Here is a 13,826-nt window from a genome sequence, read left to right as displayed (position 1 = left end):
GCTTTTAAGAGTCTCTCCTTATCTTTAATCTTGGATAATGTAATTATGACACGCCTTGGTGTAGTCCTCCTTGGGTCCAACTTCTTTGGGACTCTCTGAGCTTCCTGGACTTGCATGTCTATTTTCTTTGCTAGATTGGGGAAGTTCTTCATTATTTTTTGAAATAAGTTTTCAATTTCTTGTTCTTCCTCTTCTCCTGGCACCCCTATGACTCAGATATTGGAATGTTTAAAATTGTCCCAGGGGTTCTTAAGCCTCTCCTCATTTTTTTGAATTCTTGTTTTTTCATTCTGTTCTGGTTGACTGTTTACTTCTTCCTTCTCCTCCAAATCGTTGATTTCAGTCTCAATTTTCCTTCCCTTTACTCTTGGTTTCCTGTATATTTTTCTTTATTTCACTTTGCATAGCCTTTACTTTTTCCTCCATTTTGCAACCATACTCAACCATTTCTGTGAGCATCCTGATTACCAGTGTTTTGAACTGTGCATCTGATAGGTTGGCTATCTCTTCATCACTTAGTTCTATTTTTGGAGCTTTGATCTGTTCTTTCATTTGGGCCATAATTTTTTGTCTTAGCACGCCTGTTATGTTGTAAGGGACGGAGCCTTAGGTGTTCTCCAGGGCAGCGCAACCCAGGTCAATGAGTTGTGATGCTGTATGTGGGGAGGGGTCAGTGAGGGAAAATGCCGCTTGCTCGGCTGTTGGCCTGCCTTCAGTCACTTCCCCGCTATCCACAAGCAAATTGGGCCTTCTAGTGCTGATTCCCTGGGTGGGTGGGTTTGTGTATATTCTAGGACCCTGTGGGTCTCTCCAATGGACTCTCCTGTGAGACTGGGAGTTTCTTCCACTGCAGCAACCCCCACAGATTTTTACAGCCAGAAGTTTGGGGGCTTTATTTCCCTTGTTGGAACTCCAGATTGTACCATCTGTTTCGCTCCTCAGTTGTACTTCCCAGTTTATCCACAAGCAAATGTGGGGCCCATCCAGTCCGCCAGTTGCCATCTTGCCTGTCCTGGTCTGCCAGCCACCGCCTTGCCCACCCAGTCCTCCAGCCGCTGCCTTGCCGTGTGTCTACTCTGCCCTGGCTGCCTATCTCCGCCCCTTTTACCAGTCTGAATGAATGTTTCTTCTTTAACTCCTTGGTTGTTAAACTTCCATACAGTTCGGTTTTCCGACAGTTCTGGTTATTTTTTGTTTTTAAATTTGTTGTTGTCCTTTTGGTTGTACGACGAAGCAAAGTGTATCTAGCTATGCCTTCATCTTGGCGGGAACCAAAGTCAATAAAAATTTAAAAAGAAAGTATTCCTGTGTTAAACGTAGCCCCAGAAGCCTATATTCACAACACTGATTTGATTTTAGAACTACAAGGAGGTTGTACAAAGATTAGATTGTGAACTGTTTGAGGTCAGGGTCTTTGTCCTAATCAAATTTATATCCCTAGCATCTAGGGTAGAACTTGACTCAAAGTAAACGCTCTAATGGATTTATAAATGGTTTTTATTACCTCGATCTCTGTTATGATTATTGAAAGATTTAGTGTAAACTAGTGTTGTTTCAACAACTTATATCTTTACTTTCTGAGGTATGTTTTGTCAATTGAGAGTGCTGAAGAGATACGAGAATATGTTACTGACCTCCTTCAGGGACATGAGGGCAAAAAAGGTCAGTTCATAGAAGAGCTTATAAACAAATGGCAAAAGAATGATCAGGAGTTGATTTCTGATGCACTGCAGCAGTCCTTCAAAAAAGATGGTGAGTTAAACTAATGTAATTAAGTAAAGATTTGAAATACTGGTGAAGGGCTGGTTTGTATTTTCTGTCACTTTGTATTTCCTCACAGCTAACTTAAACAGAATCATATGTATACATATTTTTACTTCAGTTCTTCTCAATCTGTGATGAATATTATTCTGTGATGAAAAAGTTCAGACCTTTTCAACTTAGAAAATATCACAAAGATATTGTTTGCAGATATAAAAGTGGCTTCAGAATAATTTGAACAATTTATACATGGGTTAAAGAAACACTTCAGTTATGTGCATATCTGGATGAAGGTAAATTTTGGCCATTTTTAATATAAACAGCATTTAGAAGTAACTATTTAGTTAAACAGTAAAACAGATGAGCACCAAACTACATAATCTAGTCATTATTATTATACAACCTAAAATATAAGATTTTAATTTAACTTCTTAATGCTAGCCAGTAGTCTTTATCATTGACTATATTCTTGAAAATGATGGTTTAAATTTAATTCTTGTTTGAGAGAAGGTAATGTAAAAACCTGCCTGACTTCATGTCTTAAGTTTAAATATTAAGCATTGCCTTTTCTTTATTAGCTATTAGTTCACCAAACTATCTATGTACATATATGTATATTTTTTCTTCTTTAAAGAAATTATAGATGGGCAGAGATCAGGAGACCAGCTGAAGAAGAGTAGGCGGAAAGGGAGAAACAGACAGGAAGTTCCTGCATTTGCTGAACCTGATACAACCATAGAGGTCAAAACACCTTTTGATTTGGCCAAGGTAAGTGCTTATATAATGAAATTTTTTTTCTGGCTATATGAAGAAGAGGAAATGACTGATGAGAAAAGTATACAAATTGGTCTAGAATGACAATCTTTCAACAAATGCATGAATTTTATGAATAGAAAGTGATAATTACTTTCTATATGGTAGTTTTTTGGGCAGCCTGATTAAATAAATATTATAAATACATCTCTACTTAGAGATGATATATATATGTATATGTGTGTGTGTATGATGGAAGACAATTTTGCCATTATATATATATGAATATATATATATATAATGGAAAAATAATTAATGAAGTACACCTGCATTTGAAGGACTTCAAATTTAACATTTTTTGTGGGTTTATACTAAAACAATATAAAATTCTAACTGTTATTAACAGTGTTCCTCTTTTGGGCCATCTACCACCACCACTATACTCTTCATCATTTAGCTTTTAGAGCTTTTGTTACTCCCTCATGGCATTTGGAGGTAAGCAGATGGATTTATTTTATCTTTTTTTTTCTTTTTCTAATAAGCAGAAATATTTATAATCAGGAGAATTTGACCAGCTAAACTTATCAACATAAGGGAAAAGTTAATTATGCTAAAACAGGAGAGTATGACCAGAAAATTCTGCATGTGATGACTGTGTAAACAAACTTGGTAAAATATTTACAAAATAATGTTAAGTTAAAGTAAAAAAACAGATTTAAGCCTTTTATTAGTTGGAATAAAATGAGCATGGACCACAAGCAAAAGATAAAACACAGATGATCAATACACATAAAAAGATGTCTAACCTTACTAGTAATTAAAGTGACCAATTCATCATCCTAATTTCCTCGGGTTTTCCTAGTTTGAGCATTGAAAGTCCCATATTCTGGGATCTTCGTAAGTCCCAGGCAAACCAGGATGGTTGGTTACTGTATTAGTACTCAAATAAATGCACATTAAATCCCTGAGATTCTGCCTATCAAGTTGTAAACTATATAGAGTACTTAGAGATGATGAAGTATTAAAATAGCAACCTCCTGTACATATTTTATGGCAATGTAAATTGGTTTATGATTTGGGGACACTTTGGCAGCATATATCAAAAACCGTGGAAAATGTTCTATACTTTTGACTTACTAATCTAACTTAAGTAATTAGAAATACACGCTAAACATTTATGTTCTGTACAGTTTTATGTATAATATTGAAAATTTGAACTGACTTGATTGTTTCGTCATAAAAGAAAGATGAAATAAATTATAGTTCCCTCTTATACACATGACCCATGGACATAAGCAATGGTGTGGGAATTGCCTGAGGGAGTGAGGGGTGTTGGGTGGAGAGGGACAAAGGGGGGGAAATTGGGACAACTGTAATGGCGTAATCAATAAAATAATTTTAAAAAATTACAGTTCCCTCATTTCAAGGAATACCATGAAGATAATAAAGTTATTCTCCAAAATACACAATTTTGGAAAAATGTTCATCACATTTAGGCTTGTCATCCATCTGAACATTACTTTGAGTAATTTTTTATATTACTCTTACCAATAAAAATACTTGTTTTTAAAGTAGAAGTATTTTATATGTGGGTATGAATATACCTTTTATAAGTGGTAATTGCAAGTATATAGAATCTTAAGGTAAAAGTAAATAAAAAACATGAAGAAAATATTTTCTGGTCAATGTGATGAATAGTGGATGAAACTTTTAAAGCCTTCTTTCATAGTATTAAAGATAATTATGAAATAATAGTATAAAGCATGATAACAAACTTATAATAAATTAATTTTTAGGATCTAGGTTAGAAAGTTGTTGAAAATAGGATGAGAACTATTATCTATGTTTTCTTCAAGTCCATTTCCTAAGGACGCTTTCTAAAAAAATTCTAGTTGAGTTTTTAAATACTATTGATAAATATTTTTAAATTTATATATGCCAGTCCTTTTAAGTGTTTTTTTATAATTATTTAATCTTTTCATTTATTCAGCCCTATGTTGCTTTAATGTGTTTGGCCAGTGCACTCATTTACCAATCCACGTTAAAGAAGCTTGCACCGGCTGTGTGATATCACTGCTGCCATAACCCAGATTTCTAGTGCAGCAAAGGCTAGTTGTAGTTTAACAGAGAATTTTACTGTTTTTGTTAATGGCCCTTAATGGATAAGGTGCTTGATGCTTGCTATTAAATAGGTTTCATAAGGTAAAGTAAAGGCTGGGGGCCGCTCTTAAATTTCCAGACTTGAGAAGAGAAAAATCTTCAAATTAATAATGACTTAATAATTAATTTTATATTTCTTAATGCTTTCAGAGCAATTTATCTCTCAACAACCAGTTTCTGAATCTATGTTTTGTCCTTAAGTGTTTTGTATTCATTAAGCAAACTTGAAAAATAAGTTTGAAAAAATGGTTTATCCCTTTTACAGTAATTTCTACTTAAAGCTACAGGGTATACTGAATTAGTGAATACTGAGCTTCTTAGGGGAACTGCAGGAGAGCCTCTGGTCACAACAGTTCCATTAGCCAGTCAATACATAGCATTATTTTATGTGCATTTTTGCTTAAAGACACTTTATTTAATATATGTTTTTGAGTCATTAACAGTGACTCATGGCCAACAACCCTATAACTCATGGCCGAAGAAAACTTATAAGACACCTACTTTCTATGTAAAGTACAGCCTTCTTATGCTTAGGAACACAAGACAGCAATTCAGCACTATGCATGGGGGCCATTTTAAATGGTGAGATCACAAACAAAAAGCATAAAAGTGCAAAAAAGTGGCACCAAATAGACTAAAAAAAACACTTACTTATAGAATGAGAGTTGAAACAAGAAGGCAAATCATTATCTTGCTTGACCTTAGTTGGAAACATGTGCATTTGGTGACTCAGATTGATTGCCACTCTGTGAGAGCACTTGGAGTATTGATTTGGGGATTACAAATAAATTTTAGCAAGTACGCACATTCACAGATCTGGACACATGAGTGATGATTATCATACTGTACATACAAATGGACCTGTAGATAAATCTATCTTCAACTTTCACAGGCAGTTCATTTGGTTATTCAGGAATTTTTATTGCATGCCTGCTGTGTGTCAAGAACTGATTTAGGCATTAGAGTTAATGCAATAAACAAGACACATTAGGCTTTTTTGCTGTCCTTGAGTTTGTATTTTTGTGGTTCAAAGGAAAAGCGAAAAGACAGTCAAAGAAAAAAATGTTTAAGTAATTATAGATTGTGAAAACTGCCATGAGAGAAATAAAAAGAACAGTGTGCTAGGCAGTAATTGGTAGGATGGGTATTAGTTTAGGTAGGTTATTAGGGAAAGCCTCTCTGAGGGACTGAAGTTATAGCCGTGACCTACACATGAAAACGAACCAATATGTAAAGAGATGGGCTACGAACAGTACAGAGAGAGGGAATAACAAGTGCAAAAGGGAGATGGACAAGAGTGTTCTAGGAAGTGTCAAAAGCCCTGTGTGCCTGCAGCATAGTGAACAGGAAAAGAATGATATGTAGATGAAGTTGGAGAGTACACAGAGGCCATATTATAAGACTTTATTAGGTCATTAGAAAGTAGCTTGGCTTTTATTCTAAGCAGTGGGAAGCCAGTGATGATTTTAAACAGTGGGATGATATGCTATGAATTGTGTTAATTGCCCCATTTTCCCTTTCTCTGTGTCTCTTTTCTCCCCTCAATGAATACTTAGCATCCATTATATGTGAGACCTCATCAAAGCCCAGCTCTTAATCCCTCAAATACTGTATTTTATTGTAGCTGGATATTATAATGGGAGTCAAATACAAATTTCTGCTTAGAGGTGTTAATATTACCTCCACTACCATCCCTGAGAGCCAAAGATATAATTAACTAGTTTGAAAAATCTCAACCTGCTAGATTAGTTTAAATCTTTAGCACCTGTCTTACATTTTAATTTTTACCTATGTTGACTTATTTGATTTTTGTCTCTATAGCTCAACTTTTGGTTTTGGACATTAGAGCATGTCATATCTCCCTTTTTCCTTTATTTTTATTGTTGATGCTATCATAGATGTCCTCATTCCCCTCTCTTTGGCTGCCTCCACCCAGTCCCACCACCCCCGTCACATCTCTTTATACTTACCAAAGAATAGTTGCTCTTCCTTGTAGTATTTTTCCCTAGAACTCTTGAGATTTTTCCACCATGAAACTTCAATCTCTGGAAATAATTGAGGAATTCTCAGTTTAAAGGGAAGCAGGACCACAACATGGGAGAAGTATCTATACACTTTATGTGTCAGAGACAGCTACGGTGTACATGTTTGTATCCCCCAAATATTCACATGTTGAAATGCTAATGCCCAATGTGATGATATTAGGGTGTAGGGCCTTTGGGAGATTCCTATGTCATGAGGGTGGAATTCTCATGGGTAGGATTAGTGCTCTTATAAAAGAGACTCCACAGAGTTCCTTTAGCTCCTTTCACCACATGAGGACACAGTGACCTAGGTGTCATTTCTGTAACCTGGAAGAAGGCCCTCACCGAACCATGCAACACCCTGATCTTGGACTTCCAACCTCCAGAACTGTGAGAAATAAATTCCTGTTGTTTGTAAGCTTACCCAGACTATGGTATTTTGTTATAACAACCTAAATGGGCTAACACAGAAGCTAATAAATGTAGTTCTCTCTTTAAACATTTTATTTTATAACCTACACACAGAATTGAGCAGATGAATTTTCACAGACTGATCCATACCTGTATAAAGAGAAATAAAACATTACCATTCCTCTAGGAGATCCCCATTGTGCCCCCCCCACTGACAACCCTCCCAAGGAAAACACTTTCTTGACTTCCAACATCATAGATTACTATTGCCTGCTTATGAACTTTGTATAAATGGAGCTAAATAATATGTACTCTTGTTTTTGGCTTCCTTCCACTAACATGCTTTATGAGAATTACCCGTATTGTTTTATACGGCTATACTCTTTCATTCTCAGTGCTACATGGGATCCTATTACATGAATACATCAATGAACTGTTGACATTTGGGTAGTTTCCAATTCCAGTGCTGCAATGAACATTCTTTTGCGTATCTTCTAGTGACATATTTATACATTCTGTTGAGTATATATCCAAGAATTGAATTGCAGGGTTACAGGATATGCATATGTTCAGCTTTAGTAGATACCAATTTATACTCCAACAGTGTATGAGAGCTCTAATTGCTCTGTATCCTTGCCAATACTCTGTATCGTCTGTCTTTTTCAATTTAACCATTCTGGTTGGTATGTGGTTATATGCACTGTGGTTTTATTTTGCATTATCTTGATAACAAATGAAATTAAGCACCTTTTCATGTGACTCTTGGCCATTTGGATATCTTATTTTTCCAAAAAAGATTTTATATCTTTTTAGCAAGAGGAGAAGGGAGAGAGAAAGAAAGGGGGGGAAAACACAAATCTTTGAGAGAAACATCAGTTGGTTGCTTCTTGCCCAAGCCTCAACCTGGGACAAGGCATGCAACCCAGAAATGTGCCCTGACGGAGAATCAAATTGGCAACTTTTTGCTTTGCTGGACAATGCTCAACCGACTGAGCCATGCTGGTCAGGGCTGGATATATTTTATGACATTCCTATTTAGGTTTTTTGCCCATTTTTTTATTGTGTTATCTGTCTTTTTCTTATTGAGCCTATTTTTTATTGATTTTTCTTATTTTATTCATATTTCCAAATCTGTGAATATCGCCTGCTTTTAGAGGCATTTTTGTTTCTTATGATCTTCAAGTTAGCTGTGCTTAAATATGTCACATAAATAGCTTTTGCTGCTACATCTACTTCCTACCAGCTGTAATAGAGGGCTGAAAAGGCAAGGGATATTAGCTAATTTTTCCAGAGCATAATTTCTTTAGACCCTTAATTATAATTGATTTGTATTTCTCCCTCTCCCTTCCTTCTTCCTTGGCTCCTGGGTAGTAATAAGTTGTTATTGAACAGAACTGAGGTTTTTCTCTTTTTGACTATTTTCATTGTCATTAACTATTTGATGTTATTTCTGATGTTTTTCTACACTTAGGCACAAGAAAACAGCAACTCCTTAAAGAAGAAAACGAAGTTTGTTAGTTTATACACTAAAGAGGGACAAGACAAGCTTGCAGTCCTGATCCCAGGTCGCCACCCTTGTGATTGCCTGGGCCAGAAGCACAAGCTGATCAATAACTGTCTAATCTGTGGGCGTATAGTCTGTGAACAAGAGGGTTCTGGCCCTTGCTTATTCTGTGGTTCTCTGGTAATAATTTCTTTTCTATTTTATTTTACTGGTTTAATAAATGGGGACATGTACATCCCTCATACTCTGTCTTTTTCATAGTAAGTTTTTTCCCCAAGATGTCCAGTAAACTGTAGTAGCAGGAATTTTTCAGGCGAAACCCCAGGTTACATCCTAGTAACAAGGCTTGTTAATGAGAGGGGTTTTGAGACTATGCATGTTGAGAGACCCAAGTATTATGTCAGATTAACTTCAATTCAAGAAAACTGTATGGCCTAAAATGTCAAATTTTTTTTGTGAAGGTCTTCGGATGTGGTTCTTATCCCCACAAGGACAGAACCACTATGACATAATCCTTGGGTCATTAAAGCTTTTGTTTCTAGGATACCTCCTCTTTATAGTTCTGCATTGTCTGAGAGAATGACCTCAAGAGTGTAGCAGTAATGACTGTGTTATAAATACCTTAATGAATTGTCTAGAAAGCTTATTCTGCCAGTCGAGCTGGCTGGCTGAAGCACTGGCATTCAGTGTTGGTGAAGGCTACTATTTTATATAGTTTTGTTTTAACTTCTCTTTAATTGCTTTGTTTAGGGGCCTTTAATTTTTCTATATACTCAGAGGACAAGCTGATAGAAAGTGGGTGACCTGAAAAATGTAATGTCTACTCTCAGAAACGTTCAGAAAACAGCAGTAAATGTCCTGCCATATGGGGCTTTCTCTAGAGAAACAACCTACTGCTGCTGGCAGGAACTCTGTATGCCCAACTGCTAGGAAGTACAGTGTTTTCAGGAACAGAGGAATATAAAGTAGATTGTCCTTTAAGCCTGGCAGTTTTATAAGCTTAGTATGAAACTCTTTTTAAGTAACTCCTTCTTTGCCTCCCTTCTTACAATTGCAGTGACTTTATTTTATTATTATTTTTTTAATCCTCACCCGAGGATATGTTTATTGATTTTAGAGAGAAAGAGAAACATCAATATGAGAGAGAAACATCAATCGGTAGCCTCCCCTAGGCACCCCAAACAGGGATCAAACCCACAACCTAGGTATATGCCCTGACTGGGAACTGAGCCCCCCAACCTTTTGGTGCATGGGATGATGCTCCAACCAAATGGGCCACCTGGCCAGGGCTGCAGTATTTTATAATAATTTTTTTGTTTAATATAGTCACTATTTTATAATGTACAGAGGCAAAAATCAGAATATATATAGTGTAAAAGCCAGACTAGATTTCACTGGTGATACTGTAATTTGCTTTTTTTCCTGCAGTAAGATATTGGCTTATAATTTCTCCTGTAAGACATGGATTTCATGATTAGAACTGCAATCCTTTTTTAAAAAAAATACTGAATATTTGTTACACTATTCTCAATGATAGCAAATCTTTCTTTGAAAGTAGGTTAGATTTTTTATTTTTTTAATTAAATTTTTTTAAAAATATTTACTTTTAGAGAGAGGGGAAGGTAGGGAGAAAGATGGAAAGAAAACAGATCTCTGTGCTAGAGATACATCAGTTGGTTTTCTCTAGCACACCCCCAACTGGGGAGCTGGCCTGAAACCTAGGCATATGCTCTGACTGGGAATCAAACCAGTGACCTTGCGGTTCTCAGGCAGCCACTCAGTCCACTGAGCCACACCAGCCAGGGCAGGTTAGATTTTTTAAACTTAACAAGTCATTCAGGGTCACTTGCAGTGAGATCCGATTTTGTATGGTTTATGAAGGAAGGGGAAAATAGAGAGTAGGGTAAAACTTTCAGTTTGAAAATCTATAATATATATATATATATTTGGATAAAAAAGTGCCAACAACCTCATTTTTTATTGCCATAACTACTGTGTAATTTAACCTTACTTTGTAGGTATATCAGGCAAACAACATAAATAACTATTGGATCATATGACTTTTATTACTTTACAGGTATGTACTCGCGAAGAACAGGATATTTTACAACGTGACTCAAACAAGAGCCAGAAATTGCTCAAGAAGCTAATGTCAGGTAGGCAGTCATCTTCTGATTGGATTGTTGTGGCATTGGATACATTTTGCTGTATCTGTGTTTGTTTCTCTTTCTCATATACTTGTATGCAGTTTATTTACTCATTTATTCTATAAGCATTTTAAAAATATATTATTAAAACTGCATAACATTGAGTAAGAAAACTAATAATTGTAATGGATTATAACCCAATGAGTAAAATTAATATCCTGAATTAATTAAATGGGGGAGAAGAGACAGCTCTTTCTTATAGAAGAATTCTAATTAATAAAGTGGATGAATCTGATGTCTAGAGTTGACACATACTAATATTCAAAATGTCCAGTTTTTAACAAAAAATTATGAGACATGCAAAGAAACAACAAATTATGGCCCATTCACAGGAAAAAAAAGACACTAACATAGAAATTGTGCCTGAAGCTCAGGTAAAGGAAACCACAAAGAACTAAGGAAACCAAGAAAACAGTATCACACCAGGTAGGGAATATTAATAAAGAAATAAGAATTAACCCTGGCTGGTGTGGCTCAGTGGATTGAGTACCAGCCTGCAAACCAAAAGGTTGCTAGTTCGTTTCCCGGTCAACGCACGTGCCTGAGTTACAGGCCAGGTCCTTAGTTGGGAGCATGAAAGAGGCAATCCAATTAATGTTTCTCTCACACATTGATGTTTCTCTCCTCTTTCTCCCTGATTTCCCCTCTCTCTAAAAATAAATAAATAAAATCTATTAAGAAGAGGGAAACTTTTTTAAAAAAGAAGAATTACAAGACTGCCAGTTAAGATGATGCATCTTAGATAATAGTCCCTCCTCCCACAACCACATCAAAATTAGAACTAAACTACAGAGCAACCATCATTCAGAATCATCTGAAATCTGGCTGACTGGAAGTTCTACAACTAGGGAATTAAAGAAGCAGCTACATTGAGACTTGGCAGATACTCAGAATAGGCTAGTCCTGCACCCACGAGTGGTAGATAAAATTTGGGAGGGATATCTTGCAGCTGAGGTCCCTGTGAGGAGTGAGAGGTCCCAATCCACACCAGGCCCCCCAGCCCAGGATCCCAGTGGCAGGAAGAGAAGTTCCCTTAACTTCTTGTTGTAAAAACCAACGGGGATTGAGACTGAAGGAGACAGAGAACAGCTGGAGACCCAAGCAGTTCCTCTTAAAGGGCCCACACACAGACATATTCTTACTCAGTTCCTCTGAGCTCAAGCGCTGGGGCAGCAGCTTGAAAGGCACCAGAGCTATACACAGAAGGAACAGACTTGTATGGGAAAAGGGTGAGAGCCGAAGGGTGGCAGCTTCCTCCCTGACTGAATTACAGTTAGAAGCCATTGTTCCTTTGGTGAGCCCTTCCCAAAGCAGAGCCAGCAGGCAGGGGACCGTATCTGAGACTCCATTATCATGGCTTACACTGCCCCATCCTGGTGATTCCCTGGGGTCCCATCCCATCCAACTCTCAGGCTCACTCAAGTTGTTTCCAGTAGCTTTTCCACACAACTGACCTGTCTTGTTTCATCCATCTGATTTTCCTGAAATCTCAAACCAGCGGCATCTGGTCTCAGTGTGTCTGGTACCACTCACTAAGTGGCTTCAGGCCCAGCACTAGCAGTAGCAAGGCTCGGTGTCGCAGCTCTGCCTTGCCCGGGTATCTCTACGCCCAGCACAAGTAGCAGCCATCTGCAGATTGTTTTGTAGGTCATGCCAGGTGGTCCCAGGCAGAACATAGAAGGTAGATGACCTTGGCCTATACCTCATGGGAGACTCCAGAGACTGAGTACCAAGTCGACAGCTTCAGACCACATCAAAGCACTACTACCCAACCACCTCTACAGGCTACACATTTAAGGGGCGGACTCAGCAGGAAACAGAGCTCTGCTGAAGCAAGTCCTGCTCTGTAGGATGGGCTTCCACACAGCTGATCTTCCGTGGTGGTTGGAGGCCTGGGCATAAATCCCTCCCATTGACATGCCAACAGCAATCAAGGCTCAATTACAAGAGGAGAGTGTACACAGCCCACATAGGTGGGGCACACCTTGAATGCCAAGCTTGGGTCACCAAGGGAGGCTGTGCCTCTGGATCCTACAGAACACCTAGGACATTAAGCTACTCTACCAAGGCTGGGAGACATGGCAGCTCTACCTAATACATAGAGACACACACAGGGAGGCTGCTAAAATGAAGAGACAAAGAATCATGCCCCAAATGAAAGAACAGAACAAAACTCCAGAAAAGGAACTAAACTAAATGGAGACAAGCAATCTACTAGATGCAAATTTCAAAATACCAGTTATAAGGATATGCAGTGAACTTAGAACGTCAACAGCATAAAAAAGGACTAGTCAGAAGTGGATATACTAACTGAAATTTAGAGGAATTTATAGGGAATCAGCAGTAGAGTAGATGAAGCCATGAATCAAATCAGTGATTTGGAATATAAGGAAGCAAAAAATACCCAATCAGAACAGCAAAAAGAAAACAATACAAAAAAATGACAGGAGTGTAAGCAGCCTCTGGAACAGCTTCAAGAGTATCAACAGTCACATCATGGGAGTGCTAGAAGGATAAAGAGAGAGTAAGAAATTGAAAACCTATCTGAAAAAATAATGACAAAAATTTTCCTTAACTTGGTGAAAAAAAAATAGACATACAATTCCTGGAAGCCTAGAGAGTTCCACATAAAACGAACCTAAAGAGGCCCACACCAAGAAACATTGTAATTAAAATGCCAAAGTTTAAAGACAGAGAATCTTAAAAGCAACAGGAGAACTTTTTTAAAAGTCCTTAATAGTTGAAAAACATGATAAAAATAGTTAAGGACATTTTTAAAAGAAAAATCATATTCATTACTTTCCACATATGAAAATATTTTGGTTTTTTTTAAATACAGATATTGTTTTATATTATAAAGGAGTGATCAGAGTATGTATAGAATTTTATTTTTCCTATTTTTCAATTACTATTTTAGAATTAGTTTCTATGTTGCTATATAATCTTCATATTTATTGTTTTTCATGGCTAAAAATAATCTGTTCACTTGATTTATTGTACTGTGAT

The 13,826-nt window shown here is 37.0% G+C and overlaps 1 protein-coding gene across 1 annotated transcript in view; it reads left to right on the top strand.

Moving 5' to 3' along the window:
- TRIP4 (thyroid hormone receptor interactor 4) overlaps positions 1 to 13,826 on the top strand; it is a 53,777-nt gene that overhangs the window by 3,643 nt on the left and 36,308 nt on the right. The window contains exons 2-5 of the mRNA XM_054565294.1: positions 1,583 to 1,752; positions 2,396 to 2,529; positions 8,581 to 8,793; positions 10,691 to 10,769. Of these exons, the coding sequence (XP_054421269.1) occupies positions 1,583 to 1,752; positions 2,396 to 2,529; positions 8,581 to 8,793; positions 10,691 to 10,769 (596 nt within the window). The remainder of the gene's footprint in view (positions 1 to 1,582; positions 1,753 to 2,395; positions 2,530 to 8,580; positions 8,794 to 10,690; positions 10,770 to 13,826) is intronic.

The sequence above is a fragment of the Pteronotus mesoamericanus genome, unplaced genomic scaffold, assembly GCF_021234165.1.
Source record: "Pteronotus mesoamericanus isolate MK-2021 breed Mesoamerican mustached bat unplaced genomic scaffold, CSHL_Meso_final contig_164, whole genome shotgun sequence".
NCBI lineage: Eukaryota > Metazoa > Chordata > Mammalia > Chiroptera > Mormoopidae > Pteronotus > Pteronotus mesoamericanus.
The sequence above is the reverse complement of the archived record's forward strand: the minus strand, read 5'-3'. Positions and strand labels throughout refer to the sequence as shown.